Source organism: Homalodisca vitripennis, chromosome X, assembly GCF_021130785.1.
Source record: "Homalodisca vitripennis isolate AUS2020 chromosome X, UT_GWSS_2.1, whole genome shotgun sequence".
NCBI lineage: Eukaryota > Metazoa > Arthropoda > Insecta > Hemiptera > Cicadellidae > Homalodisca > Homalodisca vitripennis.
In genome coordinates this window covers 74,989,471-75,009,209 of record NC_060215.1, presented here as the reverse complement: position 1 = coordinate 75,009,209, position 19,739 = coordinate 74,989,471, and the positions used below count along the sequence as shown (strand labels likewise).

Here is a 19,739-nt window from a genome sequence, read left to right as displayed (position 1 = left end):
CGTAATAAGTTATTCAAAATTCACTTAATTATATAATAGCATAAGTAGTTTTTGACAGTAACTTTAAGAACTTGCTGCTTCATAGCGTATTTAAAAATAGTGTTAATTTTGGAAATTATTTTTGATACGTTGTTATACGGGTATGGAAAAAAATCAACTTACCTCCGAGACTATTCAATGTGACAAAGCTATAGGACGTCGTAGTGGAGCCGGCGGAGTTGTGAGCGGTTATGCGTAGGCGGTACTCGTTTGCTGGACTCAGCCCCACTAGGTTGTACACCTTGTCAGGACTGATATTGTTGCCCACTGTGAAAAGTGGTAAGACATAAAAACAATCCGTGAGGTTGACAAGGTGACTAAACATGCACGACATTTAAAACAGAATGTTTAGGGAGGAATGGACTCCCTCAAATCATTTATTTTGTTCCTATTCTGAATACTCTGTCACTCCGTAAGCAAGCAGCGCAAAAGTCATTTTACGACTAAATACATTGAGAGTTTTCTTAGCTTCTTTTCCTAAGTGTACAAACAATAGGTACTCACCAACTGTGTAGTCTTGAACGTTTCCAGTTGCGTATTCCAGGACAAAATAAAGCATTGGACAACCACCGTCGGGCCAGGAGTTAAGGCGAATGCCCACTTGAGTTGAGTTGACTACAAGCAGCTGAGAAATAGTAGGAATGAGAGGCAGTGACCCCCTGGTCCGCACCGGTAGCGTTTGACTCGGACTTCCACTGCCAACCTGTCCCACATACGAAGTTCTATTGTAAGAACGGATAGTGCAGAATATTTAAAGTTATACTATGTCTTTGGTATAATTAAAGAAAGTGATATACGTTTTCAAATGCAGTAAATTTCTTCAATTGCTTATATTTTTAGTAAGATTCCTTTAAAATAAAAGACCTGAAGAGAGAAAAAATAGAATTTTTTTATTACTCATCGAAAAATAAACTTTAGAGTTTTAAAGTTCTAAGTAATTGGACCCATATAAAATCAAGCCCAAGTAAAATTGGTTAAAGATATGTATATGACTTTTTAGATAATGTAGATGTAATATACCAAAAGGAAATTACATTTCTTAAACATAAAATAATAGTTAATGTTTTAAAATCGAAATACACTAAAATTAATTTATTGAGAAATGGCAGTCCGTTAAGGTGCCAAGATTTCTCCGAAAATTTTCCATTGTTTAGTGATACAAAAAAATCGGGAACAAATCCTTTGTTTAAAGTTCTCTTTTGAAGATTGAATTAGTCATAAAACTCATCCATATTTTGGCGAATTTTCTTTAGATCTGGTTACAACATTTTCCAAAGTTACTATTTAGCAAATAACTATAATTCCTCGAAGAGGGATAAAAACACATTTTACCATTCTTAAAGAAGTTATATTTTAACGTTGGGACTCTGACAATAAAAAAAATCACCCGTAAAACGACGGCTCGACGTTGTTGCGACCTCGGTTTGCTTACGTGCTCGCCATTAACAGATCTCACATGCTTTACTTATTAGAAATGGCAACTTTATCCCGTCTCCACACAAAAAAGCTTAAGGGAGACTCCAAAACGAACAATAATGTTTAGTCAGGCTGCTTGCAAAGACAATACCTCTCAGCGGTCGCCCATCCAAACAGTTTGTTGCTTCACGTTGGTTATCTAGGCAATAATTACCGTACTCACCATTCGTAAACTCAGCAGTTTGAATTAACGTTCACTATTAACCCTAGATATATTGTGTTGAGTATAAACAGTTAAGTGTTAATGATGTTTAGCTGCCGTTGAATGTTAATAGCCTGTTTACATCCATCAATACCCACTTAATAATAATCCTTCATCAATGCATCAAGAATGCAAATTTCTTTGGTCTTTCATTGGACGTCTTCTTTACGCACAATTTCTAAATGTATCTCTTCGACAATACTGTAAAGAACTGGTTCTCTTAAATGTATTTCTTGATCTCTAGTTAATAATGGAAATAAGCGTTTGAGGAAATCCTGTCCTAAGCCCTATACATAAATAATAACATTCATTCAAATGAGTTAAAGTAAAACCAATATATATATTTATATTCAGCTGACGGAAGACGGCCTGCAGTAGTTTACCTAAAGGGAATACATTTTACTACTTTTTTATTACTTTTTAAGTTTTGTAATATTTTATGTTTTAATTAAGCTTTGATTATGTGTTACAATAAAGTACAACATTCTGTAAATTTCTGTATTTATATGAGGCTAAGTAGTAGAAATGGCTCGACAGCCTTATCTCTGCATCTTTTTAAAAGGGAATTTTCTTTAATATAATATTTATCGACTTTTACCTGGATTTTTGCTTAATGCCTATCTACAAATACGAATGTAATATATTCTTTGACACAAAAGTATCCTTACAGTTGAAGATTCAAAAGATTCTTCTTATGACTTTTCTAACTCTGATTTGACTGTTTTAAAGGTAGAATACTGACTGATGAAACTGTAATACAGTACTGACTGTTGGATTATGAACACCGTACGCCCTTTACCACTTCTGTGGCTGAGACAAAACTATTAGTGAAATCCTTTGGCTTTTGTCATCCCGTATGCAGCAACAGTGCTTTTTAGATTGTCAGTCTTATATCGCACCGTGTTCGTAAGATAATAAAGTAATATTAACACGTTTATTCATTTAGCATTGGTAAATAAGTAAAAAAGTTGAAGATTAGGTCATGAAACGCTCCCCCGCATGTAAAAATTTTGTTCGTAAACATTAAATTCAACTGAATTACTACGCACCCGGTTATAGGCTGTAAGGAAGACGTGATACAGGGTGCCACAGCGTAGGTTTGACAGAGCGTACGTGCTGAGAGCTCCTTCCACCCGAAGTTCCTCCCATTCTCCGTTGTCTGCTTTCAAGTGTATCACGAACCCACGGGTCGGACTGCCTCCATCGTCCCCTAGCTTCCACTGCAGTTGCAAGGAATGAGCTGTGTTTCCCGTCACCAGAAGAAGAGGTGCCGTTGGAGGAACTGGGAACATCGGGAAATAACATACAAATTGTTATTTCAGGTAGATAAAGAACTACTGAATAGTAGTTCTACAATATCATTAATTATAAAAGCAAGAAAATTTGAGTTGAGTGTCTGTAATGTACTTTTGGATATTATTCATCTTGTTCATTACATAATGTAACAGGTTAAGGGAAGCCGATTAAAAAAAATTATATCTGCTCTACGCTCATGTTTTCGAAGCCTACAAGGGCCTTTACTAGTGTCATTATTGCAATAAAAAATTTCATAAATATTACTTCGGACACCAAAATTCACGCAAAAACATTCTCATTGAGAGTATTAGATCTTAAGGTGCGTTTGACTTGCAACAGCAGACATGATCATCTCTGCAGAAGAATCGTCACTCAAAACAAAACTCAACTTTCAAATATTTCACATTGTACTGCTCAGAAACAACGATAGTACTCGTCAAGTAAACAAAACATAACGATTAACTGAAGAACTGTTTACCTTGTACAAGAAGTAGAAAAGTGATGTGGTCTTTACTGTGCTCGTTGGAGACCAAACAGGTGTACTCGCCTTGGTCACTGCGCTGAGCGGACTTCAGCATGAGCGACCCGTCTCCCATCAACTCCATGCGTGAACCGGGTTGCTGGAAGTTGATACGCACATCCCCTACGATCATAAACCTCTTAATATATATATTAACTATACAGATTCCTTACTTTTATAAGAATTTGGTTAAGTGACATTCATTTAATTAAGAAAGTGTATACGGCTTTACTTAAAAGCAATAAGTAAATTACAATTACCACTTCTCCATTCCTGTTTTGGCTCTGGAATCCCAACAACTCGACAGTGAAGCCGCACGTCGCTCTTCCAGGACACCACTTTCAGTCCTCCGAATGATAATATTCCCGCGTTTACTGCAAGAATAAGACCTCTCTATTTAAAGGCACCAGATAATAAGTTAAGGCAATTTTTGGAGAACATAAAATACGCAGATAAACTCATATGTTGTTTCCCCCTTAGAAAAAATATCGTGAATCTCGATCCAATTTCAAGATCGGATTTTGAGCTGTCAAGCTTTTAAAATAATTTAATTTATTATAAAAGAAACTCACAAATTCTTAGAGCATTATATGTTTTATAATAAATAGTCTAAAATGTTACATTCTTATATAACAGATCGGATGGTTCCATTACTTTTGTCATCTAATATGCAAGTGCATACCAATTTACAATCGTTATAATAAATATTATGTATTAGTATATGCCAACTAACAGTCGTATAGACACACGGAAAACAAAACCGCATTACTTTTACAATATTGATAGTAATTACTATTAGTAATTATTGATAGTAGGCTATGCTCAAATGTAGTTTCGAATCAATTTAAATCTGTTATTTTCACCAGACATTGTCTTTATAACCTCCCTCTCTATTTGAACACATCAATTGATTCAATATTGTACATATAAGTTACATATAAAGTGATATTCATTTCATACCCGAATAATAATAATTTTAATAATTTCAAGCTAGATTTGGGCATAATAGATTTTTGTGTCCGAGACCGATGGCAAATTTCCAGTGAAAAATATCGCCTCCATCACAAAATTAGGTGAACTTTAATAAAAAGATTATTACAGAAGCTATATAGTTTTTACCTTTGGTAGAGGGAGTGACGCTAGCGACTGACGTGCTCTGACTCTCTCCCACTTTGGTGAATGCGGTTACAAAAAACTCGTACACGTGTCTCTTCTTGAGGCCTGGAAACGTGTAACGTAAGTGGTCCAGAGAGCTAGGTGGCTGTTGCATGTTCTTGATGTCGATCTGATGACCTCCATCCATGACTCTGATGTAGATGCCGTACTTGAGGATGATGCCATTGGGGTGGGTGGGAGGTAACCATGCAACCACAGCAATATCAGGACTCTCTAACATGGCCTTAATGTTCGCCGGAGGATCCGGAACTGCAAATATAGATCCAATTTAAGTTATAGAGAAATCACTACTAAGTATGATATTTCTTTTAAATATTTTTATGATATTACGGTGTGATATTTAAATAAACACACCGTAAATGTTTGTGTTTATTTAAATAAATACAGTAAATAGATACGAAGTTATTTAAAAGAAATATACTACCGATGTAGCTGTGTAATTTTTAAAGGTACTACGTAATTATGAAATTGTTAAATATTTGGGATTTATATTTTCCCTTTATTTGTTGCGATTTTTTAATCTACGATATTAATTGCTTAACAATATGCGATATTAGTATGCAACATGCAATTTGCGGTAATACTATTAAACAGGTCATATATGATAAACTAAGAGTAGCAACAATAAACAGTTTAAACATTACAACAATACAAATATATACTAACAGACATGGCCCTAATATACAATAAATAATAAAATAAAAAGTTACAAATATAAGTCACATGCAAGTTAAATAAATATTAAGGACGTGAAGTGGCCTCCAGTAGGTAGGAGGTATAGTACCAGGTTCAGAGCGCGAAGAAAGATCTTTCGCCAACCTAGGAGTGAGCTTCGCCACCTACTCAAGCTGACACGTAGTTGACCACCGGACGAGGGTGCCGGCAAGCTAATCGGAGTGGACCCAGAAGTTGACGGTGGAATCGGTGGTGGCAAGAGAGGCATAACAACATGCGTGGCCGGAGACCCAACAGTTGCTGCAGAAGAAGCCGGTAAAGCACTGGAGGATGTGTAGGTGAGGTTTGATGTGGTAGTGATTGTTTGTCTGACGGAGATGACGCATGGGATAGCACGGGAGGTGGTGATGTTAAGGTGGAGGTACATGTGGCGGAGTCACGTGGCGTTCCCTGACTCGTGGGTAGAGCGCATTGTCGGCGATGCCTGCTGCAGTGCGCGATCTGACAAGAGGGCGAGGGGGAAGAGGGTCTGTGACGAGGATCCATAGTGGGAAGGGGAGGTAGAAGGCGGAGACACAGTAGAGAGTTCGCTTCATTTCACAGAAGAAGAAAATAAGAGTATAGTCGCAGTAGAAGAAGAAGGTAGAAGATGGTGAGGGTTTCGAGTGCTACAGACGTGGAGTCGGTGAACTCCCCACCTTGAACTGCCCTCGGCCGAATCCTAAGTGAATCACCTTGTGCAATATAGGCCAAGCAAACTCACCGTAGGATACCGCGGACTTCACCGGTCATACACGAAAATGTTCAAATAAATTTGATGGATAAAACTTAGTCAAAATGCCGCGAAGCGAACTATACTGGAAATGTTTCCATGACATTTTATAATTTTAAGACCTGAAAACTGCTATTCCATTTCAAACTAAACGAATGCATTGGATATGTTTGTTGTAGTTACATATGTACATCAAAATATAATTTGAAAGGGTATACACTAAAAAAAAATTATTTTAAAAAACAATACACATCCACTAATATACAATATTTGAAATTATAGTATTCACTATATAAGTAACAGATTAATGTTGCAAGTAACTATTTACCGCTGAAACACGCTCCATTGCACACTCGAAACATAAATGCCCTGATGTCCCTTTTTTGCCAAGTACATTGTTTCTAAAATATAGTGCAGACGTGTACGTCTTAAGGAAAACAAATCCTCCGTACTTCACTCACCGTCACACACCCACGCATCAACCGCCTATATGTGGGAAAAAGTGGTTGAGCTTGCCCATGTGACATTTCTTGTTCCAAAGTTACAATTTTTTTCATTTGTGACCAGCCCGGATACAACAGGTTTACTGTATAGTAAAATAATGCGTGGTTAACAACGCTAAGATATCACAGAGGTGTAACATGAAACATAAATAGCAAAATTATTACCATCCTCCTTTGTCCTGCAGTAAATACGCTCGGACTTGGCTCCATCGCCGACTCTTGTAAAGGCAAGGATCTCTATACTGTAATTGGTGTACTTCAGAAGCCCGTGTAGCTTAGTAGTCAGGGCTGTGGTAATTTTAGTTTGAACTTGTGTTACATCTGCAAAAAAAAAACACTAACTAAATTTTTTTCCAGAGAACTTGGAACTGCAATACTGAAACCTCTAATAATATTGCATTGAAAATACTACAACATTGCGTACTCTGAAATAGAGCAATAAGAGTATAAAATTACTAGTATATAATTTTTAATGATGTATATAAATGTAAAAACTAAAAACCACTCTCATTAATTATTACTTTTAAGTATTATGTATATTATGTTAAGCTGTGTCTTGTATTAAAACAGCGAAATAATTGCTCTATTATTTTCCAAAAACGTCGTAACTTTCTGCTAAAATTTTAAATTTTATAGTACATATAAATGGCATACTTCATGCTAACACCTGAAAACAAACAGTAGCGTTTTGGAAAAATACTTTCAACAATCCTGAACATAAGGTGTATTTTAGAGCAGGTTTTAAACTATAGACAATATGAAGGATGGAATAAAATGAATGACCTGAGAGAAAAACTAAACAATTTCGATCCAGGTATTAGAAGCATGCTTTGTTAGGAGTAAATAGCTATTACACTACTGGATATTTCTATTATATAGTTAATTCATTCCGTGCAATACAACGAAATAATTATAATATTTCAAGTGGTAATATACAGATGTTTAATCAGTTAATCCAGATGTCTTGATTTGTTATTATTTTGAACGAATTCAGGATTTTTAAACTGCTGATTGTCTTAGAAACAAAGTTCATGTCATTTTATATGGTACACGTAAGGAAGAATTGTCGCAATTGGGTACTTGTAAGTGTAATGCTTGAAAATTGTTTTGTTTGCAAAAAGTAAATATAGGTTATGTATGTTTTATCACTGAACTCGAGTATCGAAATGGGTCAGTATATTTGGAACACTTATTGTGCTGGTAATATTAAACCTTACGGAAAGACACCCAATCAATTTTATAAACTCCGTGAAGGTGGAGCTGAAGTAATTACTTTTTACAAAATTAAATTTCGTAGCTTGAGTAATACATTTTCTTAAGCAGTGGGCGTCTTCTTAACCACCCTCGGAACAACCACCCATCGGCTAAACCGTCACCGTTTCAAGAAGTTATTGGCTGATTGGCTAGCCATTAGTAAACTTAGGGGGCTGGAAAAATTGAATGACTGTCTGACTGTCTGCCCGCACGATGTCTCGAGAACTAAATGATATACAGACTTTAAATTTTGCATGAAGCTTTATTTCTAGACGAGTAACACTGAGTTCGATGACGATGCATGTCCCTAAATGGGGTTTTGTTGAGCATTAGCGAATATTTTAACATAGGTTCAATGGGTAAACCTGATGTTAGCAAGAAAACATAAGAATACATACATTTAAAAAATAAATATACCCATAAGGCAACGAGAAAATAGCAGAATAAATCATTTTTTAACTCAATACACCCAAAAGAGATTTAAACAGTTACATATTAACATATGTAGCGTAACTATCCCATACACCATACATAATTTTATGTAGACGTAGTGTGTACACTTTTATTATTTAACCAATGGTATAAAACCCATATTACCTAAAAAAAAGTCTGGGGTCTCTTTCGTTTAAGGGCCAGCACCTTACAAACATACTATACCTGACTGACAGTGCATTTAATCGTTTTTTTGGTGTTATTAGTTCGTAGGGCAGTATTCCGGTTACTACTTCTAGTATAAACTCGTCTTATCTTATCAGTGATAAACGCGCACCGCTTATCTTTTGCCTGTAATGAAACCTGCGTTAGTTCTGTCTGAGTTTTGTGTCAATAAAGCGTGGTGAGTTGATCTGGGCTTGGACTTTGCAAGCTCGAGTTAATTTTTTTCTAAAAGAGCAAGCAGCGCAAAGCGCTGCGCAGCGGGCAAGCATCGCGTGATCTGAGTTTTGAATAGGCAAGCTAGGGTCTTTTGAGCTGGCCCTTAAACGAAAAAGACCCAAAGTCTGAATGTATCATATAGCAAGATATATACAGCAAGATTTAATATGCAGACTTAAAATCCTGCATGAGACTATATCTCAACGAAACTAAGTTCTATGATATGTCATTTTCGCGAGAACTTCTATTTCCCAACTCTTATATTTTTGGATTGTCCGAAGGACATATCGAAAATTAAATGAGCTATAGATTTGAAATTGTAGATGCAACCTCAGCGAAGCCCGTTACGACAAGTCACTACAAGTCGATATAACACAATGCACCTAGTGGAACCTACATGAATTTTTGTAGATATGAAATAAATATAATTGTCTACAGAAAATATTAGCTTTTTATTTTTATAGCCTAACGATTGTATTGTGATGATTTTCGTTAAAACTAACCTTTTCCGAGATGTCGATGGAAGAATAGTCTGAAACAAGGCTATAATAAGTAAGAGTCGGAACAGCTTCAACGTAACTCATACTTGGCAATACCTCCTGACCAAGCGACTTAAACCCTCTTAATATACAGGGCTTCGTTTCAGCGAAATATGTCGTATTTACATATCGTATTTACAGATAGTCCAGTAACTTTATTCAATGAAATAGGATAATTATATTTAACGCAATACGAGTGACAGGTGGTAGGATGCCCCACTGCATGGAAGGTTCTTTATGCGTTAAAAAAAATAATATAATAGGCGTTTTGCATCATAAGAAAATTGATTAACACATATATGGAAATTTTATATGCAAAGTGGACATACTATCTACAAGTAATACTAAAAGGTATATTGTAATCTTTTTTGTCCCAACCATCGAATACAAGCATATTAAAACCAAATCCATTAAATGTTTTGAAACGCATACCATTACAATATTTCTTTGTGAATTTTGAATCTAGTAAATTTATTTCATCAGTGTTTCTTTATCAAAATTGAAAATTGTAACCCTACAGTTGATAGAAATCGTATATAACAGTAGTCGCATATAAGATTATGGATTTTAGGTAGCAAGTAAGCTATGACTTATATGGAGTTTATAACAGAACTAAACAACCATTTTTAAACAAAAATGTGAGGGGACGTGACTTCTTTATTTCTGCTCCAATTTCACTTTCCGCTTAGTGCAACGCTTAGTAGTTAAACTGAAATACGACACCGTTACATATTTAAATCCTGGAATCTGGATTTAAAGTCAGTCTCAACGTCTTCGTCACCGACTGGCTGAGTTAGGTGTCAGATTTTGGTAGCCTATGTCTTAGTACTCAGGTGTCATGACTATCATTAGTGAAATCATGGAAAGTACTAAGTGGTTTGCAACTCTACTGTTTAGATCTTACTGGTTCGAATATCTTCAGATCTAACAGACTGCAGATTCAGATGCTACACTAATAGAAAAGTGAAATAGATCTGAACTGAACAATTCATACTGTATCCCACCGCACATTTCGCACCATAATTTTGTCGTGTGTTGTGAGAAATCATAATACAATGTTACACCCATAGCGTTTTGGTTACGAAAGTGTTAAACTTATTTGAGATTTCTAAAGTTTAGATCTCCCAAGTTACTTACTCTCATAGCTTAATTTTAAAGATAATTAGTATTATAAACATCATTCTAAACCTATAACCCATTTCCTATTCTATAACCATTTAGCCATAACAATAATCATTTAGATGAGTGGGAGTCATATCTACTACTTTCATACTTGTCTAAATTTATTGTATGAATTTGTTCCTATCAAAACCTATAACATAATTTTCTTCATTATATTAAAAATGTACTGCTATTTATACGTTTATTATTAAATAATTTACAGTTTTTTATGGCAAACCCATTGCACTTAACTTACTGATCTTTGTGTGCATTGCAGGGTTAACTCAAAAAGGTGTATATACACTATTATACATAAGTTATATAACTGTCTTGTCATATTTATACAGTAATTTTGCAGTTTATGTCGTTATCTAACCTTGCATATCTTCGGTAGGCTCATAATATAGACGATATCCCTGAATAATTCCATGGACCAGAGTCTCAGGAGGGGGCTGCCACGTGACCTGCAAAGACTCTGGCGACGCTGGCTCGCACTGGATCTGTCGTGGTGACGCCTCTGGCACTAAGGGCATAAACGACCCCGTAAAATACGATAAAATGTTTATTTGAAATTAATAATCCATGTAAAAAGTATAAAAAGTAATATATCAACAACAAAAAATGATTTATGTAATATTTATTGATACATGCATTGTACTGTAATTGTAAAAAATAATGCATTAATTTATTTAGTTCAACTATTTTATTTGGAAAACATTACAACTGTTACTTTCATTATATTTTTGGAGTTCAAAAATAGTCCATAGACCCATAGCGCTTGACCGTTGTTCAATATCATCTAGTATAAAAAAAATATTACAACAATGTCAAATAATAACATGTAATACATGTTTTTCTTTTTTTTTATTTCCAATTTAAAACTTGTTGAGTGCGCTCATATCTGAGAGGCAACGCACGGATTGTGGAAGACCACACAAGAAAAGATAGCTGTAGGAAGATTACAATGGACTCTATAGGAAAAGAAACATAGAAATTGAGTTATAGGGAGAGTAGGTATATATGGATTAACTCAAATTTCAGTCTCGGAAGTTTGGAAATGAGACTCGAATGTTATACATAAACAGTGAGAGTATTATTGATTTGTATACATATTAGCATTCAGTTTCCTCTTGCCTGAACTGCAACTTTTACTGAAACGTTTGTTTCTTTTTAGACTGCTTCAAAATTGGTTTTACAATCATGTTTAATCATATTTTAATTAATGTAGACAATTATTAAATTAAACTTACAAAAGTTGGTTGAAGTTGGAGGTTATTGATGAAATATATTCAAATGTGTATTATAACTCTAATAAAAGAACCCTTTATCAGTAAAGCTCCTGTATTTTAGTATGACGTACCTATTTCCGGTTCATTGCACCTGGTATATCACAAAGATCATTGCTACGTTGGGGTTTTATTGGAAATTCTTAAATGGACCTGGCTTAGGAAAAACATTTGATTTTATTCCTGGTAAATTGAAAATACATAAAATACTGTAAAGAAAATATACTGGTTTCCGATTCGAGAAGATACCAAAATACCTCGCTAAGAAGTCTATTGTCATGTGCTCCTTTGCATGCTTAACTCTGCTTGTTACATTCAGATTCCTCTATACCACATATCGGAACTTTCCCATCTCGTTTCAATGTTCAATGCACTTCTCCATTACCAGACTTTTCATCTAACTTAAGGGAATATCAATTATATAACATACAATATTTTAAATAATAATGTAACTGAAAATATACTATTCCTCAGGTTATACGCATTTCATAATTCAACGTACTTTTTTCAGGTATAACATACGAGTGTAATCTATTAGGTTTGTGGACACACGATTTTATCTTCATTTTAACTCAAAATAGAATACGCTAATATGCGTAGTTACCGTTTTGAGATAACTGAAATAAAATTAGCCAAATTGGGGTTCAGCCGTTGTGATCCGTAAGCACTCACGTAACAAAGATCGTATCAAATCTCGTTCATCCATAGCGTCTGTCAAATTTTAAAAGATAATGATACCATGATTGATACCTATTTTCCATGTTTATTCTTTTGGTGTTTTAGTTACTTTAACCTCCTCGGAAGGTACTCCTCAAATTAAAAGTAGGCAATATCCGAATTATGGTCAGTTCAAGGCTAAAATATAGGTATTCTGTGCAACTGTTGTAAAAAGGAAGTAGAGAATATACATTTACCAAATAAAATTGAATTACAGAATTATTTTCAAAGTTAAGAGCTATATTTCTTTAATATAATGTGTTATTTTTAATATTACAATACATCCCAGTAGAAAAGTTATAATATAGTTATAATGGTACAATAAACGTACAAGGATATTCATTGCAGAAAGGTGTTTATTCCTGACGTTAATTATAAAGATAATAAAAAAAGTTTGAATTTCCTCTTTACTAAGACGATTAATTAATACTAAGTACTATTGTTTTTAAAATATCTCAATTATATTTTTAATGAAACCTCAAAACTGTTGCATTTATGGCTTTCAAGAATTACAAGTTTAGATTGATTCGTGTCATTATTTTACATGTTATCAATGTGTACAAATTCTGTTGTAAATTTATGAGTTATTAATAGTAAGTCAAAGATTTATTATGAAATATTTTCCAGAAGCTGTTTTGGAGTAATTTATTATTAAAATTGATAATTGAAAATTATATGAATTTTCCTGTAGTTTTAGAAAATTTATGCAGTTCTAAAAATACCTAATTTATTTATAGTTATACTAAGTGTATTGATATTTATAAGAGTAGTTATAGATTTGAGATAGTTTATGAATTATTAGAATTGGTTCTATAAAACTTAAATAGAGTAATTTCATATGACGTTATGGTACAAATAATAATTTAAATTTTTAGTAAATTTTAGTGAGTAATTAGTGCGAATAGCACGTTTGAAGTATGGTTTATAAGAGTACTTTACCATACATAGAAACCACATTTCATAAAGATCTCTGATTTATCACTAAATTTGAGTTTCCCGATAAATATAAATAGATAAAACTCGAGTAATAAGAATGTAACAAACCATCTTCTAAAGTCTGCGCAAGAACTTCAGGGGAAAGTGGGCCAGCACCTCTTTTGTTGTAAGCCTGTACTACGATGGCGTATTTGCAGAATTTGCTGAGTCTTGTAAGGCGGATCTCCTCTTTCCCTGATCCTCTCAAGAGAACCGTTGTGAAATTGTATTTTTTCTGGCTGCTTACACCTTGCTTCTCCAGTTCACTAAAACATAAATTGTTCACTCCAAAATTGTTGATGGAGCATTATAACAATATGCAAAATTCAAGAGTTTTCTCAAACATACAATATGTGTACTACATATTAATAAAGAACAAGTTCACAAAAATCATATGCGTATATCGCCATGAAAGTGTATCACTATATTGAATGATACTTTGCCACAGAGTATGGTTCACTAGGTTTACAATGGCCACACTATTGCGACATCCATTCGTAATCCACGAGTGACTTTTCAACATATTTTATTGTCCAATTCTCACAACAAATTTCATATTTTTAGTGTATAATTAATGTACTCTTATATAAATATAATACGGTCAAACTTACACAGTTTAGTTGAATAGCTGCCAAAATGATTTCAAACATCAATATGGATTTGTAAACTAATACTCTACACCCAAAAGAATGGATATATACAGCATATGACAGACTTGCATTTCTACTTTCGAGGACGCATTATATATTTAGTGTCAGAACAGCCTATTATCGTGAGATCTGGTGGGTGTTCTTTACCGGTCACACGCGTAAAAATGAGATAAATATTAAATAATAAACATCTGAAATATTAAACTAGAATTCTCGTTTTTGCCATTAATTCTTAAGTTTTTACGAATTTTATTGGTTTCGTAATATGTAGTTATGAGATTAATAGTTTACAATAAAAATACTCAATAAAATACAAAAAAATTTCAAATAATATGGTTATACTAAAGAAGCAAGTCAAATACTTTTGACATTGACTCAATAATTTATACGCCCTGCTTGTTCTATTTACACAGAATATACACAGAAAGTACAATTTTTAACCCCGGTAAAAGTATCGCAAACATATTGATAAAAAAACCTCAGAAGTCTAAGTAAATAAATATAAACCGGACAACAAGAACATACATTTTATTTTCAATAAGATAAACCGATACAACGGTAAATTGTGGCAAACATTTAAGGTTACCTGTCGAGAGGAGGGTACCAATAGACTAAGCGTTACCACGTAGTAAGTAATAAGGTAAATCCCTTACAAATGATAAGAAATGCTTACTGACTAACATACAGGGTGTTTGAAAAGTATGGGTACGGCTTAATATTTTAAAAACCATAGGTGATAACATCTATAAACTTTGCACAGTGTCATATGGCTATGTAAACTATTTTTCCTTGCTATTACCATGACATGCCAACCATGGGGGGACGGCCCACAGAGGAAAACATGGAAATCTTAAATTGAAGCATGGGTCGAGTGATACCTCATTTGAAAGAGCTCACTTAGTAGATTTGAATGCCGCAAACCGCATCTCAAAAGGTTTATCCAATCAGAAATGGCGGTTTGTTTTAGGTACACATTGTGAAGTACATTATGCGCTGCCATTTCTGACTGGATCGTCGTATTCTGATGCGGTAGGCGGCGTTTCACTCTACTAACCAATGTGTTTTCACTGACTTTTTTTAATTAGCAAATTATGTCATAAATTTATAACACAATGAATTAAACTCAATAAATACCAATGTTTTTTAGTTTTATTTATTGTGTTATAAATTTATAACATAATTTGCTAATTAAAAAAAGTCAGTGAAAACACATTGGTTAGTAGAGTGAAACGCCGCCTACCGCATCAGAATACGACGATCCAGTCAGAAATGGCAGCGCATAATGTACTTCACAATGTGTACCTAAAACAAACCGCCATTTCTGATTGGATAAACCTTTTGAGATGCGGTTTGCGGCATTCACATCTACTAAGTGAGCTCTTTCAAATGAGGTATCACTCGACCCATGCTTCAATTTAAGATTTCCATGCTTTCCTCTGTGGCCCGTCCCCCCATGGTTGGCATGTCATGGTAATAGCAAGGAAAAATAGTTTACATAGCCATATGACACTGTGCAAAGTTTATAGATGTTATCACCTATGGTTTTTAAAATATTAAGCCGTACCCATACTTTTCAAACACCCTGTATACATGTCGCTCATAACATAGAAAATAACACCAATGAACTTTTAGATACAAATTTGCTTTACAGAAATTTTACATTACAAGATCTTTGAAGGTCAAAGAATATTTCCAAAAACTTAATTTTGGATCGATCATTACATTAAGAATTATTATAATGTACAGGCAACATTGAATTTACGAGTTTGATAACAACCTTAGTTCAATGGTTTATTTATGTTTATTTATGAGACAAATGTTATTATGTAATTGAAGTTAACATTATAGCCGTCACGTTATAATAGCTATTACGCACTTGGATGAAGGGTATTACGGTACGAGTTTAGTGACTGCCGTTAGAGTTATACGAGGTGCGTTATGATACCTACCATGATAGTTGTGAACATTATTTTATCCGCAACTGTGTATATGGATAAAACTACTGGTGAATAATGATTGTGTTATTCATAGACACGACCATTTAAGATATCTTCGAATTCAGGAGAAATAGAGAAATATATTTTTAGATGCTTCACGATAAATTTTAAGTATTCAAAGTGGTAAAATTTAGCCCATTTGTAATACAAAGGAAATAATCTCTTGAAAATATGGATACAAATTTGGTATAGTATTTATTTGGCATATGCTATAGGGAATGGCTTACATTTTATATTAAAAACACATAATTACCTTACGGAATATTTGATTGAATATATATTAAACTGTATAAGTCATAAATCACATACTTATTGTTTTATACTCGGCAGTTTTTCCTTGGATCTCGTTTAAAAAATTATCTAAAATAATTATTTAAAACCCCGTAACGCCTTGTGGAGTGAGAACATTTCTTCTTTATTTTACCTTTCTTTAAGAAAGTTGAAAGGTTTTGACACTGAAATGAAAAAATAACACAACCAATTTTAACCATATCGCTTTAAACCATGTTTAAACTGTTAAAATCATTTAGTTTAAAGAAGGAAAACCCCATGTGTTAGAACCTCAACACAGACAAGTGAGTGTATTAAATACTATTAACACTATATTTAAGGGCGTATCCCGAGGTCATAGCAGAAAACTTAAGTAATAATAATTTGTGTATTTTAACCATAAACAATCTGACCCTGGCTACCGTTTGATGACACACGTCACCTTGAATTTGATATTTGTAGTCTAGGTTTTTTGAGATAGTTTATTTGATAATTTTACTTTTTTGAATCATTTTATGTGTTGAAAATTCAATAACGTACCTCACTCGGTTTTTGAAATAGATATTCAGTAGGTGTTAGTTATTAAGTTTCAGAACATTCAAACACAATCAACAGAGTCTTATCTAACGGTAACACAACTTGAATAATATTATCCTGGCGAATATAGTGCACTAAAATACGGTTCTATAATTTATAGATGTAACTTCAAAGAATAAAACTTTTACATGTGTCAAAGGTAATATACATGGAGCGATAAGATACAGTCAAATATACCATATTTTATAAGCAAAATAAATTAACTGAATTATTTTGAATGTAAGTTGTTCCATATGTTGTTGTTACTTGAGTATGTCGGACGAGATAATGTATTACACTATACCAGGTTAAGTTACCTTTGTTAGCTTGTCGACGTGTAGTACTATGCAGCCTCTTACTGACAGACTATGACTTTTGTCACTTTAATACACCACACCATGTCACTAATAATATAAATGTGAGTAGCATCCGCTGAGTATGTTTGAGTATTTTGAAAATAACATTAAATAAATAAAACAACTAAAAAAATGTAAAGATCGTGGGACTGACCGACAGAAGTGACTACTTCTTATAATGGGCTATGAATATAAATCTTGGGAATATAAATGTTACAATGCTATAGCTTGCAACATTGTATATATCTCAGGAGTTTTACCTACAGAAATCCTTGGAAAATTAAAATTTCAATATTATAAGAAATAACGTAAAATAAATGTTTTAACCAATTTCAAAACATTTATGATATAAAATTTGAGTACCTGAACTGTTAACTATAGTTATTCACACATACCACCATAACCTTTGGATTATTACGCGATTTAGAATATTGGAGTTTATCTAAATAATATAGTTTTCTGCAACCGTGTATCTCAATAAATAAGCACTTTTTCCCAAAAAACACTAAAGATAAATTTGTGTTTAAAATAGTGAGTTTTGTCTAAAAATTACTCTCGAACTATAAACATTCAACATTTTAAATGTTATAACCTACTACAATCAATCAAGTGTAATAAATTTAATAATATAATTAATTTTTAAAACACCAAGAAGCAAAACAACTTTAATTTATAACTCAGCTTAATTGCAATTTTCTTTTGCTACCTCCACATTTAATTTCTGAAGAATATTTCTACCTCAGTTAATTTAAAAAATATCCAGGAAACATTTATGTTCAGAATTATACGTAATGTCTAGAAAAATATTTAGTACAAGTTTTAGTAGTTTGACTTAATGAAATTAAAATTTCAGTATTGCAAACATATTTTATAACAAATTTCCCTACCTCTATGGTATATAATTAGATTACCAAAGCTATTAACAATACATTAGTTATTCACACATACCACCATAATGTTCTGATTAGTACTTGATTTAGAATACTGGAGGTTATCCAAAGAATATAGTATTCCGAAATCCTGTATCTCAATAAACAAAATTTTTTTCCAAAAACACTAAAGAACAATTTGTGTTTGAAATAGAGAGTTTTGTCTAAATAACCTCTCTGTAGCACGCCTGGAGAGCCACTGTAATCGAACACGCGTGACGTGGCGTTTCATGACGCGAAACGACAGTTTTTCCCCCGTTCAAAACATACATCCATAGCCCGCCAAAAAAGTAGTCACTTCAAAAACAAAAGTACTAACATTACTGTAATTTCATTATATTAGTGTCAGCTTAATGCTCCTGTTTTATTATTATTGACCGGTTTTTATACAGCCATATATATGTTACAAGTATTATAAGTTAAATGTTGTTATGCATATTAGTCAAATGGTGGCTGATATGTTCAATCCCCCCTATATACCCCGCGGCCAACACTGTTGCCAGTTTTACGTGCATCAACAGTGGCTGATCCTTCTCAACGTATGTTGCAATAAACAGATATCATTAGTTGTTACCATACACAAATATATGTACGGTTCATTTATCTATTTTTCAGCCAAGGTGTGAGTCAAATAGACAGTAGTAACCATTTTGGTGCGGGCTGGTCTAATAATAATTATTAATTAATATTTATGATTATAACCTTACCTCAGCAATGACTAAATTACGGACAATAGAACCAGGCAATTTTTACAATAGAACCTGTTTAAAAGATGGACCACTTGGCGGAAAATATTAACATAATGTAGTTTTATCATTGGACCGGAAGCTATCAATATTAATTCTAATTTCACTTTTTACGCATAATTCGATAAATTTGTATTCAATTCAGTGATAAGCTTTTCAGAAGTTTTTAAAACAATATTTTCCAATGGTGAGTTTTGTATTTCACGGTAGTTGCTACACTATTGTAATTCGTTATTCCAAACAGAGAGCGTCATTCAATATTCTAAATTCTTTTTAAAAACTAAATCGCTGTACTTTTTAATTGAAACGATATATTCTGTTGCCAAGACCTACTCTAAGATTGGCACTACTGCATGTTAATTGTAACTTGGTGTTTTGCTGTCTGTGCACTTACCCTGCTTCCCTGTGGCCCACGTAGTGCCCCAGAAGCACTCCGTTCCAATGATCGCTAGCCGGCGTATCCCAGGTTACAATCAGCTGGGTAGATGATGTAGCCTCGACTTTGATGTTTCTGGCAGTCGCTGAAGGAGCCTCTTCGTCAGTTGTTACTCGCAATTCCAAACTCGGCTCTCCCACCCCTAGACTGTTTTCGGCTACTATCTGGACGGAATATGTAGTTGCTGGGTGTAAGTTACTCATTACTCCCACTATCTCTTTGCCCTCTACGGATGTTTCTAGACTTCCTTCCAACCAAGAGTCTCCTGGAACCAATAAATTATAAATGTGTTCTTCTTCTTAAAAGACATTTAAA

At 33.7% G+C, this 19,739-nt stretch overlaps 1 protein-coding gene across 1 annotated transcript in view; it reads right to left on the bottom strand.

Annotated features, from left to right (window-relative positions):
- LOC124369216 (Down syndrome cell adhesion molecule-like protein Dscam2) overlaps window positions 1-19,739 on the bottom strand; it is a 39,063-nt gene that overhangs the window by 247 nt on the left and 19,077 nt on the right. Inside the window, exons 6-15 of the mRNA XM_046827058.1 lie at window positions 19,383-19,689; window positions 13,534-13,730; window positions 10,863-11,009; window positions 6,825-6,980; window positions 4,653-4,958; window positions 3,794-3,907; window positions 3,492-3,656; window positions 2,767-2,999; window positions 544-742; window positions 163-306 (exon numbers count right to left, since the gene is read on the bottom strand). Coding sequence (XP_046683014.1) covers window positions 163-306; window positions 544-742; window positions 2,767-2,999; window positions 3,492-3,656; window positions 3,794-3,907; window positions 4,653-4,958; window positions 6,825-6,980; window positions 10,863-11,009; window positions 13,534-13,730; window positions 19,383-19,689 — 1,968 coding nt within the window. The remainder of the gene's footprint in view (window positions 1-162; window positions 307-543; window positions 743-2,766; window positions 3,000-3,491; window positions 3,657-3,793; window positions 3,908-4,652; window positions 4,959-6,824; window positions 6,981-10,862; window positions 11,010-13,533; window positions 13,731-19,382; window positions 19,690-19,739) is intronic.